Source organism: Callospermophilus lateralis, chromosome 1 (genome assembly GCF_048772815.1).
Source record: "Callospermophilus lateralis isolate mCalLat2 chromosome 1, mCalLat2.hap1, whole genome shotgun sequence".
Lineage (NCBI taxonomy): Eukaryota > Metazoa > Chordata > Mammalia > Rodentia > Sciuridae > Callospermophilus > Callospermophilus lateralis.
In genome coordinates, this window is record NC_135305.1 from 159302514 (window position 1) to 159322183 (window position 19670).

Consider the following 19670-nt stretch of genomic DNA (forward strand, 5'->3'; position numbering starts at 1 on the left):
CAGAATGGTGTTTGCCGGGGGCTGGAGGAGGGGGCAAGTGATGGTGAGAGGTGGTTACGGGATGGGTGGGATGTTCTGAAACTGATAGTCATCTTTGATGGCTGCCCAGCTCTGCAGATAGACCAGAAACTACTGAACTGCGTACTTTAAGTGGGTAAATCGCACTCTTGAAAGATCTCAGGAAAACTCCTGCACACGTGTATGTTTAACCTCGTGCCGATGTTCGTCCTGCAGGTGGATAAAGTGGTTCAGATGTACGAGACCATGCTCACCCGCCACACCACAATGATAGTGGGGCCCACCGGAGGGGGCAAGTCTGTGGTCATCAATGCTCTGTGTCAGGCCCAGACCAAGTGAGTACGCCCTCCTCCGGGCCCTGGCTGCCAGGGCGGTTTCATGGGGAATATTTGGTGACCATGTTACCTAGACCCACTTTGCTGTCGAGTTTCCTGATTGTGGGAAATTTGTCTTAACGTCCCTTCAATCTCACTGTCTTTACTTGTCTCATGGCTGACTTAGCTCACATATTTCAGGATGCAAACTAGGGGCCCTTTGTACAGATTCTCACAAACCATCCTATAAGGATATTTTGTGAATTAACTTAAGACATGTTGCCTTGGTGTTCAGATTGCTCCTTTCAGGTAAGTCTGGACCCACGATTAGGTGATGTTGCTGTGGTATCCGAGGGAACAGAGATGCCCTATGTCTGTCAGGCCTGCAGGAGCCACTGCTTGAGGAAGCCATCTGTCCCTCCTGGATAGAACGTCCTCAGGGCGGGCAGGGAGTCGGAGCCTTCCACAGAAAGTGGATGTCCTGACGTCTGAATCGGATGCTTCACTCCAGCAAGCAAACTAAATCAAGCCATGTGACGTTTGTGACTTCTCAGATTGATAGATAGCCTATAAGGAGTCTGTCTGTCTTTTCTTCTTATTTCTTCCTATGTTTCACACAAGGAGACCGGGGACGGGGCCTACTAATGATGAGTGGCCTGTGCCTTAGTCATTCTGCATTTCATTCCTCAACTAATCAAATGTTAGGTAATTTATGGAGCTGTCACATACTATGTGTATGGGTGACGTTGTATGGTTTTTTTTTTTTTTTTTTTAGTTATCTGTTCATTTGAAACATGGATTGTGTGAAGTTTAGTTTTTCTTGAGATGAATGGACCACGTAGCCTGGTGGGGATCTCTTTAGACAAGGAAGTGCCCTGTCCAATAGCTCTTTAACGTCATCAGCACAGTGGACATCCTGTGGATAAGGAGGACGTAATCCTGGATACTGAGCATTGTCTCCTATGCACCATTCATTTTGAAAAGCGCATCACACCTACACGTGTGTCTTGTGCCTGAAAGTCAGCTTCCTGCTGCGCCGAGGCCCAGCGTTTCCTCTTGGGGCCTCATTGGTGCTGGGGCTGTGTTTGGGGTGATCCTTTCCATTTAGTGAAGACCATTAACAGGGATGAGAAGCCATCTGGAGGAGCATGTATAGGGCTTGCATTCTCCATTTTGAATTGGATTCAGAGCATCTGGTTCCTTGTGGGCACCACAGATAGTTTTCCTAGTGTGTTTTGTGGGGGCTGAGCCACAGCTGAAGCCTCTCCTTTACTTTAGGCTTGGGCTGGTGACAAAGTTGTACATCCTGAACCCCAAGGCCATGAGTGTCATAGAGCTCTATGGCATTCTGGACCCCAACACCCGAGACTGGACAGACGGGGTGCTATCCAACATCTTCAGGGAGATCAACAAGCCAACGGATAAGAAGGAGCGGAAGTGAGTGTCCCCAGGAGTGGGCGGGAGCCTGGGGTGGTGGTGACCATGGGACAGCACAGATGGTGGTGGCAGACGAGCACGCACTGTGCCTTCACACTTGCACTCAACAGACCGAGGACAAATCCCGTGGCTCTGTTTATTGGGCACGGGTGCCATCTTGGGGCTTTTTCTGTGTGGCCCCAGCTGGTCTCAGCAACGCCGTGTGGTAGGTACTGGCTTTGTCCCAGTTTAGCATGGATAAAACCGAGGCCGAGAGAAGGCAAGAAATGTCCCCAGGGTCGCTGGTTTGAATCTGGGCTGTGTGTGTGACTGAATCCCCAAGGCAGCCACCAGGGCAGGCTGCAGGGTCCCCCTCTGTCTGGCCAGGTGAGTCCAGGAAGGACGGCATCAGAGTGTCAGGGGCAGTTCTGGGAAGCCCCCGTGAGCTGCTGCTTTCCTGCTGTGAGGGACACACCAGGCAGTGTCCTGATCACCTCTCCACCCGCTGTGAGGGACACATGAGGCCCAGTGTGGAGAGCTCCGAGGGAGCTTCGGGCCCTGAGCTGCCCTGTGAGACTTCTTAGGGAGCCTCGGGAATGGCCTTGACTTGATATTCCCGTCAAACCCCGTGAATAATTTCTTACGGACTTCACAATAAGAAGGGACGGGAGCCCCGGCTGGTGACTTTTCAGACCTCTGCTTAGCACTTCTTGCTGGGCTCTGGACCCAGCCGGCACGTCACACGGCGATCAGCTCTCTTGTCTCTGGCACCTTTAGAGTTCCTCTCAGGATCTCAATGTTCTGGAAGATTCTGGGACAGCTCTTCCATAGCAGAGTCTCAGTTTGGGGTCGTCAGGTCGGGTGCCTTCCGTGCCGCGGGAGCCGTGCATCCGCTGCTCTGCGATCCCCCAGGCATGGTGGGTCCTGGGTTGCCGCAGGTATATCTTGTTCGATGGAGACGTGGATGCTCTGTGGGTGGAGAACATGAACTCCGTGATGGACGACAACAAGCTGCTGACGCTGGCCAACGGTGAGCGCATCCGGCTCCAGGCACACTGCGCCCTGCTGTTTGAGGCAAGTGAAGGTGGGACATCACCGTGATGGCCGGCCTTTCCTTTAATCAGAGTTCATATGTGTGATAAAGTGTTGATGCATGTGGATGATTATTAAAAAAATGCAGAATTTGTGACTCGTACTGCTCTGTCCCTGTCTGCTCCCTGCGCCCCCTCTTTGTTCCTGGGGTGATGGCTTTTACTTGTTTTTCCTGAGTGTCAATAAGCAACAGGGTCAGCGTGCTGTTTCTTTTACACATTAGGTATTGGTTGAGCACTCTCGCAGTCAGGGTTTAATCTCATACCACTGGCCAAACTTCTCTCCTCGGAATAGTATATTGCTAAATTGATTGATAGCAAACAGTATTTAAATTATTGGGAATATGGAAATATTTACTGTAGAGTCAACTAGTATACTATAGTTACATTTACTGAATTTTTGTTGTTGTTGTTGTTGGTTTGGAAACTATTGAGGATTGAACCCAGGGATACTTTATCCCCAGCCCATTTTCTTGTATATTTTATTTTGAGACAGGGTTTCACTGAGTGGCCCGGGCTGGCCTCGAACTTGTGATCCCCGCTGCCTCCAGCTTCCTGAGTGTGCCACCATGCCTGCCTGGCCATTTACTCACCCACCCTTCCTTCCTTCCTTCCTTCCTTCCTTCCTTCCTTCCTTTCCTCCTCCTTCTCCTCCTCCTTTTGGTCTTTTTGTTTTTGCGGTGCTGGGGATTGAACCCAGGGCCTTGTACCTGCTAGGCAAGTGCTCTACTGCTGAGCTATATCCACAGCCCCATTTACTATTTTTAGAGCCATTTGTGTTGTGTGGTGTTTGTAATTGCCTTCCTTTTTCTCTCATGTCATCTGTCTCTATCTTATCCTTGGTTTTTTTTTTTTTTTTTTTTACTTTCTCTCATTTCAAGTATTCTGTTCTCCCTTTTCCCCTGGAGGATACCTTCCAAGGCCCTCCATTTCTTGCTTAAAGTACAAGCAGTTTTTCAGTTGTGGCCCTGGGACTTGCTTTCATTCATCTTGGCCTTTGAAACTTGGCAATGCATTAGTATTTATGGGTGTCAGCATCTAATTGGCTGACCCGGCTATTTTTTTCATAGAAAGAGACAAGTTTAGCTGGGCATGGCAGTGCATGCCTACAATCCCAGCAGTTTAGGAAGCTGAGGCAGGAAAATTGCAAGTTCAAGGCCAGCCTCAGCAATTTAGTGAGGCCCTAGGCAACTTATTTTCTTCTTCTTTATAATTTTCTATCAGAACTCTACTAAAATGCTATCTAAAAAGGTGTTACATCAGAGATGTATAACCTCATCAGAAACCTAGGTATTCAATTAAAACCCTAAGGAAAGCTGTATTAATTTGAGTATGATGTGGGTTTTATCCTGTCTCAGAGAGAGAGAGAGAGAGAGAGAGAGAGAGAGAGAGAGAGGAGAAGAGAGATTTTTAAAATTGCCAGTTTAGCTGTATTTTTAAAATTTTGTACTACTTTATCTCAACAATGGTTAAAAAAAATTAAAAGGAAAACACTTCAAAACAGTATCAGTTTCTAGGGGGTGGGATTGGGATAACTTATTTTCTTCTTTATAATTTTCTATCAGAACTCTACTGCATATTTATTTTTATATTATTTTATAGTAAGGGAAAGCTTAAAAAGGTGTTGCATCAGAGATGTATAATCTTATCAGAAACCTAAGTATTCAATTAAAACCCTCAGGAAAGCTGTATTAATTTGGGTGTGGTGTGGATTTTATAGAGTTGTAAAAACTTTGCACAAAAAAAACTACCCTTAAACATCTATCCAAGCTGGGTGTGGACACATGCCTGTAATCCCAGCTGGCTTGGGAGGCTGAGGAAGGAGGATCATGAGTTCAAAGCCAGCCTCAGCAATATGGTGAGGCCCTAGGCAACTCAGTGAGACCCTGTCTCTAAATAAAATACAAAAAAGGGCTGGGGATGTGGCTCAGTGGTCAAGTGCCCTCGGTTCAATCCCCGGTACCAAGAAAACCCCCAAACATACATGCACTTGTTTCTAGTATAGACATGGGTGATTTTCTCTCCCTCCAGGTTGGAGATTTACAGTACGCCTCCCCCGCGACTGTGTCTCGATGTGGAATGGTGTATGTAGATCCTAAAAACTTGAAATACCAACCATACTGGAAAAAGTGGGTTCATCAAATACAAAACAAGGTGAAATTATTTCTGAAATAAGCTTATAGTTATCAGTATTGGTGGCCAGCCGTAGTTGAAGGCCTGGTCCTTGACCTGCTGGTGTCCTTGAGCACAAATCAGATGAAGACACAGTGACACACTCATTCGACTTCATGTAGTTCAAGGGGTTGAAAAGCATTTCTTACAGAGGGGTAGATAATAAATGTTCTAGGCTTTGGGGACTGCACTTGTTCTTTTGCACCTACTCAGTTCTGTCTTATGGCACAGATACAGCCAGCCACAGTGTGTATGGGAAAGGACACGGCTGTGGACCCTGAGAGGTTCATTTACAGAAACGGGCCAGGCCAGATTGGGTTTATGGGCTCTTTGGCAGACATGCCCAGTTCCTGAGGGACAGGAGCTCCCTGATTCTGTGCTTCTGCTCAGTGGGAGGCGTGAGGGACCTGCTTGTCATGTAATTGGGATCTGAAGGTTCCAGTGGACCTCAAGCCATGTGACGTGTCCTATGGCTGCTCAGAAGGTGTTTTGTCTTAACCGTGGGCTTCACTGATGGACATAGGGATGAGTGTGACCATCATGTACAGGGTGTGGCTTGACCATGCCCAGGACAACTGGACCACGGTCTCAAGTGGTAACAGGTTGTCTGGGTGGATCTTTAGAAGGGCTGTTAGGACATGATTCCCGAGAGAAGGGAAGACCAGGGAACCATTTGAGGGACTGTCATCTGGGATGGAGTTCCTGAGGATCCACTCAGTCCCTATGGCCACCAGTGCTGGGTAGAGACAGGGTCTCTGCTCCTTTCTACTCCTTGCTGGATGCCTGGTCAGGCCGCTGGAACTCTGAGAGGCAGGCCCCTTTCCTGTCGAATGGGGACTTGTGTCTCTGTCACTCCCAGGGGCGGAGTGGCCCCTGTGGCAGCCAAAGGAGTTGGAAGGGCAATGTAAAGCGCAGGCTCTGCTGCCAGGGCTTCATCCCCTGTGGCCTCACCCTTCATTAGCTGCGCTGCTCTGTCTTCGGACAGGAAGACTTTCTGTGAACATCCACTTAAATAAGTGAAGGTTTGCAAATGTTTTGGAATTCTGCTCCTTCACAGGAGGAGCAAAAATATCTGGATACTCTCTTTGAGAAATACGTGCCCTACCTCATGGACGTGATCGTGGAGGGTATAGTGGACGGAAGACAAGGGGAGAAGCTGAAGACCATAGTGCCCCAGACGGACCTAAACATGGTAGGATCCGTGCCTGCTGCCAGCAGAGGCTTCCCATAGGACAGACCCCAGTGGACTTCTAAGGGGGACAGAGATGCCAGCGGGGTCAACCCTAACATGTCAATGGGGGTCTTTTTGTTTTGAGCATGCCACGACAGTGGGCTCCATCTGTCTGGACCAACATGGTGGGTCATATGTTCCCATTGCTCTGGGATCTGGAAATCCCAAGACTTAGGACTGAGGTGACTCTTGGGGGTAGGATGTACGGGCTGAACCAGGTGTTTTCCACGAGCCAGGTGACCCAGTTAGCCAAGATGTTGGACGCCTTACTGGAGGGAGAAATCGAGGACCCCGACCTGCTGGAGTGCTTCTTCTTGGAGGCCCTGTACTTCTCCCTGGGTGCCTCCCTGCTCGAGGATGGAAGGATTAAATTTGATGAAAGCGTCAAACGCATTGCTTCTTTGCCCACTGCTGATGCGGAGGAGGTTTGGGCCAAACCTGGGGAACTGCCAGGTGAGAACCGAGCGCTACTTGCTCACCCTCTCCAAGTGCTTCAAGTTGGGCTTTCAGACGCCGTGAGCTCGTTCCCTGTGTTCCCGCCTGGGTGGGTTTCCTGGTGCTATGGTCAGAACACTGGTGGTGCCTCAGGAGGAGGTCAGGTGCACTGGCTGCTGTCCCTGCGAGTGCCCTTTCTTGAGGAGTCTCAACTCTTCTCCCTGGAGCTATGGCGCGTGCCCCTCGGCTCTGGTTGGGTGCTCTAACTCCCCGTGTTCCACGTGACTTTGCTCCTCTTTTCCTTTGGGCTCCTCATCTGTCTGAAGCACCATGACTTAACTAATCTGGTGCTGCTGACATTTGCATGGTAGGCCGTCACCTGTGGGTTTTGCAGGGTACTCATGAGAAATCATGGTGTATTAAGGGTTTCAGTTTTTCACCAAGAACACACACCCTCCAGGATATATAAAAGTTGAATCGGCAGGGCCCATGGGGAAGGGGTCTGTGAGGGGGCTTCTTTTTGAGGTGGGCTTGGATAGTACCCCTGTGATTGACCGTCATGGTGAAGAATGGTGTGGAGAGGGAGGTGATGGTGACAGGTGGGGCTGGGACTCCCAGGCTACCTGTGGCACCTGGTGCTTCTCTGTCCCTTCCCTGCACCGTCTTGATCAGATACCTTCATGGGCAGCCACCCTCCCCTTTTGCAGAAATTAGTATGTCTGCAGTGAAAGTGTTTTCTTATCTCTCTCTACCCCTGCCTGACACGCCACCACTGGAGGGGTGGGGACCAGGGTTCTGTGCCTGACTATGTGTTCCCCTGGAAGGGACTCGGAAGGTTTCTGTCCAGTGAACAGGTAGCCTTCGGTCAGCATCTGACCAGCGAGCGAGTCGCTCTAATTCAAAGCACTTGCTATATGGATAGAGGCTGGAGGCCTCAGTTCCCTGCTGTGTGGGCCTCTCCCAGAGCTGCTTGGGGAAGAAGTGGCACGTAGGTGATACTGTGGTAGCCATCCAGGGAACCAGCAGGATTAGCTCATTTGAGGCACTTACCAGAACTGATTCCTATGTTCCCACATCCACGATCACAGTGACATGGACTTTGACTGTTCACCGCAGGCCAGCTTCCAACTTTGTACGAGTTTCATTTCGATTCCAAACGGAACCATTGGATCCCCTGGAGTAAGCTGGTTCCAGAGTATGTGCATGACCACCAGAGGAAGTTCATCGACATCCTGGGTAAGTGAGAGGCAAGCCTCTGTCCCTGGTGTGAGGGTGTGTGACCCTGGTCCTGGGAGGAAGTGAGAAGCATCCTGTGGCCTGGCTGGCCACCTGAGTCCCACCCAGGGAGCTGAGAAGAGTGGGGAGCCAGGGGCCCTCCTGAGAGGCCCTTGGATGCTGGCTCTGTGCATCCTCAGTGCCTGCGGAGAGGGTGCTTGGCTTCCCCTGGCATTTCCTCTGCTCTCTCCAGCCCATGGAGCTGGCTGGGCGTGGGTAGTGACCAGCACATTCCCGTGAACAGTGCTTCCTGGAGAAGGTGTGTGCCCCTGATGTGTACCCCCGAGACTATATTTTAAGTCTACTCCTCTGTCTGGTTAGACACAATGTGGGCTGGATAGCTCCACAACATGTGCACCTGGCTTTGGTCCCTTGTACCTGTAGAGCGAGGTACCCCATCCTCCAGAACCTATGGGGATTAAAATCTGCCCACGTGGAAAGGGGCAGGCTGGACCTGACTTGGTGGCTGAAGTCTCTGCAGAGGGAGCTGTGGGTCAGGAGACCAGATCCTGCAGGCATGTGGGTGACTCAGCAGCAGGGAGATCGTTTTTTTAGCACCCCAGCATAAATCTCACTTGGATGCTGGGGCAGTTTGGGTGCTCGCACGACGTATGTAGAAATGTGTTGGACTCATCGAATTCTACACTTACAATGGGTGATGCCTTTGTAAGTTGTGCCTCAATAAAGCCAAGGAGAATAATGGCTGGGGTGACGAGGTTCTCCTGCAGAGCAGCTCTACCTGCCTCGCGTGTTCCCGAGGTCACGGCTTGGCTTCTGCTGATGCTTTTTATGGGATTTACGGGATTCTGTGACAGTTCTGTGTTGTCACCCCCCACCTCCCCCATGTGGAGCTCTTCTGATGTTCCTTCCATTCCTTTTGTAGTTCACACGGTGGATACAACCCGCACCACCTGGATATTGGAACAAATGGTCAAAATTAAGCAGCCTGTTATTTTTGTTGGTGAATCTGGCACTTCTAAGACAGCCACTACCCAGAACTTCCTAAGACACCTCAGTGAAGACACTAATGTAAGCCGTTGTTGGTATCAGTTACCCATTGCCGTGTAACAAACTGCGTAGCACAGAGTCACTTAAGACAACAAGCACCACCTCCTGGTGTCTGTGGGTGGAGGGGCTGGCAGTGGCTCAGCTGGGTGGCCCTAGTTCAGGTCCTCTCATGAGGTGGCAGTCAGGCTATTGGCTGGACAGGGGCTGGATTATCCTCTTTCAGATGGCATTTCATATGGATAGAGGCTGGAGGCCTCAGTTCCCTGCTGTGTGGGCCTCTCCCAAGGCTGCTTGAGTGCGCTTTTTGTAAACTGTTGCTTTATCAAAGTACCCAAGACCAGGTAATTTATAAAGAAGAGAAGTTTATTTGACTCATAGTTCTGGATGGTGGGAAATCCAGGAGCCTGGTGCCAGCATGATGAGGACCTTCTACCTACATGATAGTGTGGCAGAGGGTGTCACATGGCAAGACAGAGTAGGTTTGCCAGAGAAAGTCACTTAGATTTAAAAAAAAAAAAAAAAAAAAAGGGTGCTTCCTCAATAGTGGACGAATCCATTAATCCACAAGGGTTTTGCCTTTGGGATCCCTTCACCTTCCAAGGACCCACCCTGAAGTCTCATTAACATATGAATCTGGGGATTGAGCTTTGCACCTCTGAACCCTGGGGCACACTGAAACCTGAGCAGTGCTGTGTCTGCAGCTGGGGCTCCAGTGAAAGCCCAGGACGGGCAGCAAAGGGAGGCTGTGCAGTCTGGGGGTTACAGACCTCACCTCTGCCCTATTGTGTGTGTCAGACTGAGCACCCTCCAGGGGTGGACACCTGGAGACAGCGCTGGGCTCCACGGTGGAGACTGCCTGTCATGTCTTCCCATCATCCCTCTGTGGTATCCCTCGCCACTGGTCAGATGCATGAGGGTCTGCTATGCACAGGGCCCGTGCCAGCTGGCACCACAGGACAAGCCCAGTGGAACAGGCCACTCGGGTCACTCTGGAGCGGAAGGGTGCTCGTGCCCCAGGCACACTGAGACAGCCAGAAGAAGGCCCCTGTCCACACAGACCTGCTCCCCGGGCTGGCTGCTGCTCACCGTTCATTCCCCAAGCTGCAAGCCATTTTTCTAGCTATTGGATCACTGAGTGAAGACTCTCTTGCCCCCAAGGAACCTCCTGTGGTTTTTAGGCGGTCCAGGTGCTGACTCAGTTCTGTTTTCCTTACTGCCTGGTCACATCACCATTTAAGTCTAGTTCCTGTCTTGGCCTTTTGGAACCTCGGAGGGGAGAGGAGCTCCCCCCACTCATTTTTCCGCGTCTCTTAGTTTGTGTCTTTTCTGTTTCCAGCAGCTCTGGCATCAAGGGCTCCTGCAAGCCTCACCGGCCTCTGGGCAGGGGGTACCTTTGTGTTGGACATCGTAAGAGGCGTGGGCAGGATGGGGCTGATCTGTCTGAGTAGCCAAGCTCACCTAGACTGACACTGGCAGCATGGCCTAGTTGGCTTTAGGGATGTCCCTGTGGAGGGCACAGAGCAGCGGGCGGGGGGTACAGCAGGTAGACCTTCTTTCCCAGCAACTCATTCCAAAGATGAAACTCAAGGTTGTGCACGTTCTCTTTGGCTGATTTATTAAGATACAGCTGCCATCATAAGTAGTTTATGTTTAATGTTGCCACATTGAAAATGCCTTCATGTAAAACCACTCTAGGAAGTAAGTGGTCCCAGAAGGTGGTATTCAGATCACCTTTCAGGCGAGAAGGAAGGAGGGTCTGAAAGGGTTAGGTGACTTTGGGGTCCTCTAACATAGCTCCCAGTCCCCCTTCTGCTGTGCCACCGTGTATGTACCGAGGCCCACGAGTGGCAGCTCGTTATCAGCTCATGCAACCTGCCAGGAGGAAGAGGAATTCTTGCTTTAGCACTTAAAAATAACAAAGCACAGACCCACATTGGGTGACAATAGCATTACCTCAGAGGCAACGGGTCTTCAGCATAGAGGGAGCTCGCGGTCAGATGTTTGCTGCGGGTGCCACCCAGAGGAGGCCAACGCATCCTGCCTTCTCCCTGTTTCAGATTGTGCTCATGGTCAGTTTCTCATCCCGCACCACGTCCATGGATATCCAGAGAAACCTGGAAGCCAACGTGGAAAAGCGGACCAGAGACACCTATGGCCCTCCCATGGGCAAATGCCTCCTGGTGTTCATGGACGACATGAATATGCCCAAGGTGAGGTGGGAGGGGGGCGGAGGGTGTCTGAGCGCAGTCCTGCTCAGTGTGTGTAGTGCAGGCCATGGCAGGCAGCCAGGGCGCAGCGTCCTTCCCCTCCCTCCGCCCAGCCTCAGCTCTGTTGGAGGAGGTGTCCCACAGGAGCTCTTAGGTGGCCCTCTGAGCTGGAGAAGCTGAAGGCCAGGACCCCTGGGGATTAGCCGAGGAAGGGGAACTTCAGCTGCATCATGAGTGTGTTTCTGGGGACCGAGGCTGAGACATGCAAAGTTCTCTCGGCATACCGGAAGTTAAATTTGTATCATTTTACAGAACCATTTTTTCCTTGAAGATTTGTCTTCCAGAAGGATGATACAAAGCCAGGATCCACTCATCTACCCGCAAATCTGATCATTCACCCACCCATCCACCCATGTATTCAGTTACTTACTCATCCATTACTCAATTCATCCATTTATCCGTCATCTGTTATCTTTATTATCTATTTATTAATTTATTTGTCTGTTCATCTATAACTTTATTCATCTACCCATCCATCATCTGTCCATCCATCCATCCTCCCATCCACCCATCCATCCATCCTTCCATTCATCCATCTACCCCCATTCATCCTTCCATCTGTCCATCCATCCTTCCATACTTCCATTCATCCTCCCACTCTTCCTTTCATCCATCCAACCTTCCTTCCCTCCCTCCATCCATCCTTTCATCCTTCCATCCTTCCATCCATCCATCCTTCCTACCATCTGTCCATCCATCCTTCCGTTCATCCATCCATCCATCCATCCACCCACCCACCCATCCACCCATTGTCCTCCCATCCATCTATCCATCCCTCCATCCCTCCATCCACCCATCCATCTTTCCATCCATCCTTCTATTATTCCATCCATCCTTCCATCCTTCCATGCATCCTTCTACCATCTGTCCATTCATTCTTCCGTCCATCCATCCATTTATCCCACCATCCACCCATCCATCTTCCATCCTTCCTTCTATCTCTCATCTATCCTTCTTTCTGTCCATCCATCTGTCCTTCCATCCTTCCATCCATTCATTCATCCATTCAGTGAGTGGGAGGATGAATTGACATCTTTGATGGTCAGCACTGTGCAGTGTGTGAGACCTATGGAGCTTCTAGTGAGAGAGACTTTAACAATCACCAATGAGTATCTAATTGCAAACTTTGAGAAGCCAAACAAAATTAAGCCCAAGATGCTCTGGGATGAGAGGAGGGCCAAGCTTTGGTCCAGATGCTCAGGCCTCTCAGAGCTCTGCCTTGAAATACTGCTATTCTCTTTTTTCTCTTAAAAAAAAATCATCAAGGTGGATGAATACGGCACCCAGCAGCCAATTGCCCTGCTGAAGCTGCTGCTGGAAAAAGGCTACTTGTATGATCGCGGGAAGGAGCTGAACTGTAAGAACATCCGGGACCTCGGCTTCATCGCTGCCATGGGGAAAGCCGGAGGAGGCCGAAACGAGGTGGACCCCAGGTTCCTTTCACTGTTCAGCACCTTCAACGTGCCGTTCCCTTCAGAGGAGTCCTTGCACCTGATTTACTTCTCCATCCTGAAAGGCCACACTGCGGTAACTCTTTAAATCAGAAGTACAAATGGGGGACACGGTTGGGCAGAAATGTACACAGACTGATTGACACATCAGCCACACCAGGCCCAAGCCAAGGGCCTGCAGTGCATTCAGGTGACCAGGAAGATGTTTTACTGTGTTTCAAAATCAGAAGAAAAACATTCACCTTTATACCCATGCAGTCACAAAATGTGATTTTAATGTACAAGAAGGGGGACCTCAGAGGCAGAAGTGCCTTGGACCCACCTGGAGTCCTGCCTACTGACATTAGGCCTGTGCCCTGGGGCCAGGTGGGTCAGGTGAGGCTGTGCAGCAGCAGATATCATGGCCACCCTGAGTACCTGGCAAGTTCGTGCCTTACCCAAAGGTGTGCCCGGCAGATAACTCCCAGGGCCGCTGGCATGGGTCTTGGGTTTCACAATTCATTGACTTCCCGGTGGACATGGAAACCCAAGGCCATAAAAGCAGGTCAGATGATGAGCTTCTCTGGTCTGTTCACCTCTTCCCTCATAAAAAAATGTGACAAAATTCACATTATGTAAAATTTGTTGCTATGGCCACTTTAAAGCACAGAATTCCTAGGTACTGTGTACACTCGTGGCACGTAGGTGTCCCCACCCCAGTGTCTGATTTCACAGCCTCTTCTCCCCCAGGGGAACCCTGATCTCACACTGCAGCAACTGCCCACCCTTCCCCCCGCCAACCCTTGGAAACCCACCGGCCTCCCATCTCTGTGGGTTTGCCCGTCCTGGGGGTTTCACATGGATCAAGTCATCTGGCTTCTTGCACTTGGTTAGCTGTGTGTGTTCATGGCTCCCTTCCTTCTCATGGCTAAATATTCCCTCTGGGTGATGCTCTTTCCTTTGTCCACTCTCCCATTCATGGACACCCGGGGGTGGGGGCTTTTCCTGTCTCAGGACTTTCACGAGAGCATCGTGGCAGTGAGTGGCCTGCTGACCTCCTGCACACTGACGCTCTACAAGAACATCGTCCAGGACCTGCCGCCCACCCCTTCAAAGTTCCATTACATCTTCAACCTCCGTGATCTCTCCCGGGTGTTCAATGGCCTTGTGCTCACCAACCCCCAGCGGTAAGTTTGTTGGATCTTAACAAGATATATCCTGCCAATTTGATGGTTTCTTTTATTCTCTTAAGATGCGGGTGGGGGGCTTCTCAGTGAACTTGAAGAACCAGTGTGTTAATTCCCAACATCTTTGCTGTGTTAAGTGAAGAATAGAGACAAATGCTTGAGTCAAGGCTGGGCTCTTTGCAAACCCCTGGGCAGAAAACCAGTGGGGCCAACAAGAGAGGTTGGACAGGTGGACAAGTATCTCTGACCCCTTAGGTGGGATGGCTTTGCCACCCGCCTTCAGCTCTGAAGTTGGAATTCACCCGAATCCTTTTGCTCATGTGACCAGTTGTTTCCAGTTGAGATACAGGAGCTGCCAGGGGCCCTTATGCTGATTCTAAATTCAGACATTCCAGCAACAGGGTAGTGCTAGGAGTTTTCCATCACATATGCTGCATAGAGAGAGGGCCCTTTCTTCCCTCGGATAGGGCAAGTTATGGATGGTGACCTGGAGTCTTTGCACTTCATCCATTAGCTCCTGGTTAGACTTCACTAATGGGAGGCTAGAGAGGGCACTCCAGGGTGCAGCTCCTGAGCCGCCTCCCATGCATCCTTCTGGGAACGGCAGCAGGTGGTCCACTCCTCTCCAGGGGCCCTCGAGGCTGACTTGCCCCTTCCACCATGTTTCATAGGTTCCAGACGGTGGCCCAGATGGTGAGAGTCTGGAGGAATGAGTGTCTGAGGGTCTTCCATGACCGGCTGATCAACGAAACAGACAAGCAGCTGGTTAGTGCATGGGGATGTGCCAGCAGATGCAAAGGCCAGCCACAGAACTGCTCTCTGAGAAGGACCAAGCCCTTGTGACACACACACACACACACACACACACACACACATGCATGCAAAAACACATGCACACATGCCCACGTGCGCGCAGAGAAAACAATGCATTTTAAAAATATATAGAATGGCAAAAAAGCAGACACTAACAGTCAAAGCTGATGGGTGGGGGGATGGCTCATAAGTACTCTGTAGCTGTTGAGGGAGAAAATGAAAGGCAGGTCACTCAGATGGTGACAGCGTGGGAACTTGTCCTGACATGAGTCAGTGTGGGACTGCTGTCCTTGAATGTGGGTCCTTAACCGGCTTACGTTTTAAGGTGCAAGATCACATAGGAAACTTGGTTTTGGAGCACTTTGAGGAGGATGAGGAGGTAGTGATGAGGGATCCCATCCTGTTTGGGGACTTCCGGATGGCTCTTCATGAGGAGGAGACGCGCATCTATGAGGACATCCAGGACTACGAGGCGGCCAAAGCGCTGTTCCAGGTGTGGTGGGCTCCTTCCCGCCCGCGCCTGCTTCCTCCTGGAGCGCTGGTGTGACAGTGGCTCTGTCCCCAGGGGCCTGGTGCCTGATCCTGAGGCTCCCACACCTGTGGTCTGCCCTGGCTCGCTGCTGGCTGACCTGCTCGGGCAGGGTGGAGTCTGGATTTGAGAGCTGGATCCAGTCCTGGGAGCCCAACTGATTCAATTAGTACAATGATTTTTCAGGAAAGAAAAAAATCTTTCCTCCGTCCTTAATCTGTCCTGCACAAAAGGAGAAAGTTCACCTCTTAAAAAACAGTGATCCTTAAAAATAAATTTTTTTTTTTGAATTCAGGAAATTCTTGAGGAGTACAATGAGATCAACACCAGGATGAACTTGGTGCTCTTCGATGATGCACTGGAGCACTTGACCCGCGTGCATCGCATCATCCGCATGGGCCGCGGCCACGCGCTGCTGGTGGGCGAGGGTGGCTCGGGGAAGCAGTCGCTCGCAAGGCTGGCCGCCTTCACGGCTGGCTACGAGGTGAGGCCACCTCCCTTCCAGGAAGGCCGGTCCTGCCAGTCCCTGCAGCCGGAAGGGAGTTCCTGCAGATACTGGAACCACCTACAGTAGATCCTAAGTGATTTTTTTTCAGTCCTGGGGATTGAGTCTTGGGGTGCTTAATCTCTGAGCCCCAGCCCCAGCCCTTTTTATTTATTTATTTATTTATTTGGAGATTGAGTCTTGTTATGTTGTCCAGGTTGGCCTGGAACTTGTGATCCTCCTGCCACAGCCTCTCGATTTGCTGGGGTTACAGGTCTGGGCCCTGCACCTGGTATAGCATAACGTTGTCACAGAGTAGGGAGTTGGGTTGGTTTGTTTTTGCTCGTTTGCCTGTTTTGGGCATATTTTAACGGAATATCCAAAGCGTCTAACTATTGTATTGTTCTTAGATTGGAGAAGAATTCCGGTCAAGGTCAAAAGCCAAACGCAGGCAGTTGCTGCAGATCCCAATGTGCATCCACCGCAGGGAGGCTGGCCTGGGCAGACCTCGGTGGGCTGCTGTTAGGGGCCAGCCATTTGCCGGGCAACCACAGCCGCACAGCAACACATGCAGTTTTACATCAATCTTAGAAGCGCTCTCTTTAAAAACAGCTTTATTGTAGTACAACTTAGGGCTGTGTTATCCACGCGCTCTGTGTGCAGATTGGTGCTTCTTGTCATTCAGCGTGAGCAGCCATCACCATGGACTCCTTTAGAGCATTCCCACCACTTCTAAGAAAGCCCCGTGTCCGCAGCTGCCATCACCCCACCCTCCCCCCAGTCTCTGTGGACGACCCTGCCTGGACTGTCACATGCGTGGCATAGCACAGTACGTGGCGGCCGTGGCAGCTGCAGGGCTTACCAAGTGTGGCCTGCATCTGGGTGACGTTCTTGTTTTGGCCAAATCCTGGTCCCTGTGTGGACACACTGCATTTGTCCACGTGTCCCCTCACCCGTGGACCTCTGGGCTGCTCTGCCTCTTGGCCGCTGTGGATAATGCTATAAATGTCCACGTAGGAATCTCTGGGTGGACCTATGTTTCCCTTGCTCTCGGGGCTTCTTAAGGAGGATGGGGTGGCACTGCTGGGTCACGTGGTGGCTCTGGGGCTCACCCTTGCAGGAGCCGCCACACTGTTCTGCAGTGGCTGGGCTGATTTGCATTCCCACCAGCAGGGTCCCAGGGCTCCTGCTTCTCCCCACCATTCAGAATCTTCCAGACTCCCACAGGGGATTGTCTGGCAACTATGAGGTCTTCCTCTGAGGCCGCCTGGGAAGGACCGCAGAAGGGATATTGAGGGACGGGACTCAGGAGAAGACGAGGGTGTGTAGAGTGGGCTGGGGCCCTGGAGGCCGAGGCGGATGGCCATGGGTTCCAGTGGGTGGGCACCCCAGTGAGCAGGGAGCTGGCAGGTGGAGGGCAGGCGCTGGACAGAACTGCGGAGTAAGTGTTGGTCAACTGGAAGTCACGCTTGCTACTTGAGTTTGTGTGACTGGTGTGTGAGTGTGTGTGCGCCAGTGTGGAAGTGTGCCTGTGTGTGGCACGTGTCTGGGACAGTGTGTGTGGGTGTGAAAGTGCGTGTGTGAACCTGTGTGCGTGAGAGGGTGTGCATGGAATGGTGGAGTGTGTGTGAGCACAGGTGTGGAGTGACTGTGACTGTGGGTGTGTGTGGCCGGGGGTGGGCGAGGAGGCCTGAGGTAGGGACCGAGCCCTCCTGAGGCCGGGAACCCCACCAGGTTCCAAGTAGCTGCCACTGCTCACATACAAGTCCTGCTTCTGCCTGGGCCTTAGTGCCAGCCGCCTCAGGTGTGCGGAGGACCTTCTGGTTGCAGAGTTCAGACAGCGTCCACACTTGCTGCTTGGGCCGCCCCAGCTGTGCCCCTTTCCTGCCCTTTCTTACTGGCCTCCCTGCCTACCCTTCCCACCTGCCTGTGTCTGGCTGTCCACTGCTCTGTGACTCTGGGGACCTTTCTGTGCCTTTCTCCTTTCCACGCTGCCTCCTGGATGTAGGCATGTTCTCTGCATGGTGGTGCCTTCGCATGCTTGTGTGTGTACACAGAACACTTATGGTGCTTTGACAAAGGCAGGGTGCTGTGGCAGACGTGGTGGCGTATGCCTGTGATTCAGCAATTTTGGAGGCTGAGGCAGGAGAGGCAGAAGGATCACAAGTTCTGGGCCACCTGGGCATCTTTGCTAGACCCTGTCTCAAAAAAGGGATGGGGATGTGGCACAGTGGTTAAGCACCTCTGGGTTCAATCCCTGAACCTACCCCACCCAAAAAAAGCAGGGTACTTTGGCTTTCTGCCTCCTGCGCTTCTGGCTTTGGGTCATTTTGTGAGACTGGCCAAGTCACCTGTCCTCATTGCCTCTGTCCCCCTTAGCCAACAGCCCAGCAGTGACATCGTGCAAACTCAGAGGCTGTGTGCTGGCCTCCTTTAGGAGGCTGGGGAGGGAGGCCACCAGCCCAGGTGACTTTGCCCTTTGTCCCCAGGTGTTTGAGATCCTGCTGAGCCGAGGCTACTCTGAGAACAGCTTCCGGGAGGATCTGAAGAGCCTTTACTTGAAGCTGGGTCTGGAGAACAAGACGGTGATCTTCCTGTTCACAGACGCGCACGTGGTTGAGGAGGGCTTCCTGGAGCTCATCAACAACATGCTTACTTCAGGTACCCCGCGGCCGGTGGCCTCATGGGCACATCAGGCTGCTCCTCACCACAGCCCCTGGGGGTGGGTCTGGCTGCCCAGTGGCCCTGCCCTGACCAGCTGGTGCGCATCTGCTGCGCTTGGGGGCCGTTGGAAGTACTTTCTTACCCAGAACTGCTGGGTCCCCAGGAGGGAGACACCTGGCTGGCTCCATTAAGGGGAAAACAGAGGCACAGAGATGCCACCAGAGGTGGAGCAGTGACCCCTCAAAAGTCATCCCGACTCCAGACCCCAGAACCTGTAAACGGGCCTTGTCAGGAAAAGCCGTCTTTGCAGATGTGATTAGTGAAGAGTCTTGAGATGATACGCTGGATTTGGAATGGGCCCTGAATTCAGTGACAGCTGTTTTTACAAGAGAAAGGAGAGGAATCACTGGGATATAGAGGAAAAGGCCTTGTTAGGATGGAGACAGCCACATGCCAAGGGATGCCAGAATCTGGCAAGGGAGGGTTCCCAAAACCTTCCGTGGGAGCACAGCCCTGCTGACACCTTGATCTCTGCTCTCAGGCCTCCAGAAATGTGAGAGTAAATTTCTTCATCGTTTTAAGTGTGCAATTTCTGGTAATCAGTTGTAGGAGCTGGTCACCAGGAAACTGCTGACAACTCACCCAAAGGTGCCCCGCTAAGAAGGGGCCGAGGAGGGGCTTGGGCTTCAGCCTCATGGCCACGGTGGAGACTGCTACCCTGAGTCACGATCCTGGCCACCTCTTGGGCCTGCTACTCTGAGTCACAATCCTGGCCACCTCTTAGCCTGCTGAGGTTCACGCAGATGTGTGACCAAATGGCTCCCAGGGAGGATCTGCCTTTAGTGTGGGTCATGTTGGCACTTGACTCTAGGCATCATTGTCCTGTGGTGTTAGCAGGTCTTCTCCAACCGTCCCATAAAACATGTCACACACAGCATGAGGCTGAAGGAAGGCTTTAGGGACATGGCAGCGTGCTGGCCGGGTTCCCCGGGGAGTGCCCCTCTGTGCTCGCCTTGCCCCCTCTCCTCCCACCTCCTATTTTGGTGGGTTTCCAAGTGAAACCTCAGACCGCCCCCTCCGCCCCTCAAAAAGCTTCAGTAGGCCTGCTCTTATCCAGAGGCCAGTTTTGGGTAGGTTTTTCTTTGGATGTAAACTTGACATACAATGAAATGTGCCCATTTTGAATATGTGCTTGCTGGGCTTTGGTAGTTGAGTTTTAAGTCATGGAGGGTCAGCTCTACAGGGACAGGGACCATCCTCCACTTGGATTTACCCTGCAGGATTAGACGCTGGGCAGTCATGCCTCTGGCCTCCTTGAAGCTTGGGGTCCAGTGTG

At 51.7% G+C, this 19670-nt stretch overlaps 1 protein-coding gene across 1 annotated transcript in view; it reads left to right on the forward strand.

Moving 5' to 3' along the window:
* Positions 1-19670, forward strand: part of Dnah10 (dynein axonemal heavy chain 10) — a 114765-nt gene that overhangs the window by 65277 nt on the left and 29818 nt on the right. Inside the window, exons 38-52 of the mRNA XM_076869509.2 lie at positions 235-353; positions 1611-1769; positions 2687-2822; positions 4871-4993; positions 6069-6203; positions 6479-6695; positions 7794-7913; positions 8836-8981; positions 11018-11170; positions 12494-12754; positions 13672-13844; positions 14516-14609; positions 14983-15150; positions 15482-15670; positions 18160-18331. Coding sequence (XP_076725624.1) covers positions 235-353; positions 1611-1769; positions 2687-2822; positions 4871-4993; positions 6069-6203; positions 6479-6695; positions 7794-7913; positions 8836-8981; positions 11018-11170; positions 12494-12754; positions 13672-13844; positions 14516-14609; positions 14983-15150; positions 15482-15670; positions 18160-18331 — 2365 coding nt within the window. The remainder of the gene's footprint in view (positions 1-234; positions 354-1610; positions 1770-2686; positions 2823-4870; positions 4994-6068; positions 6204-6478; positions 6696-7793; positions 7914-8835; positions 8982-11017; positions 11171-12493; positions 12755-13671; positions 13845-14515; positions 14610-14982; positions 15151-15481; positions 15671-18159; positions 18332-19670) is intronic.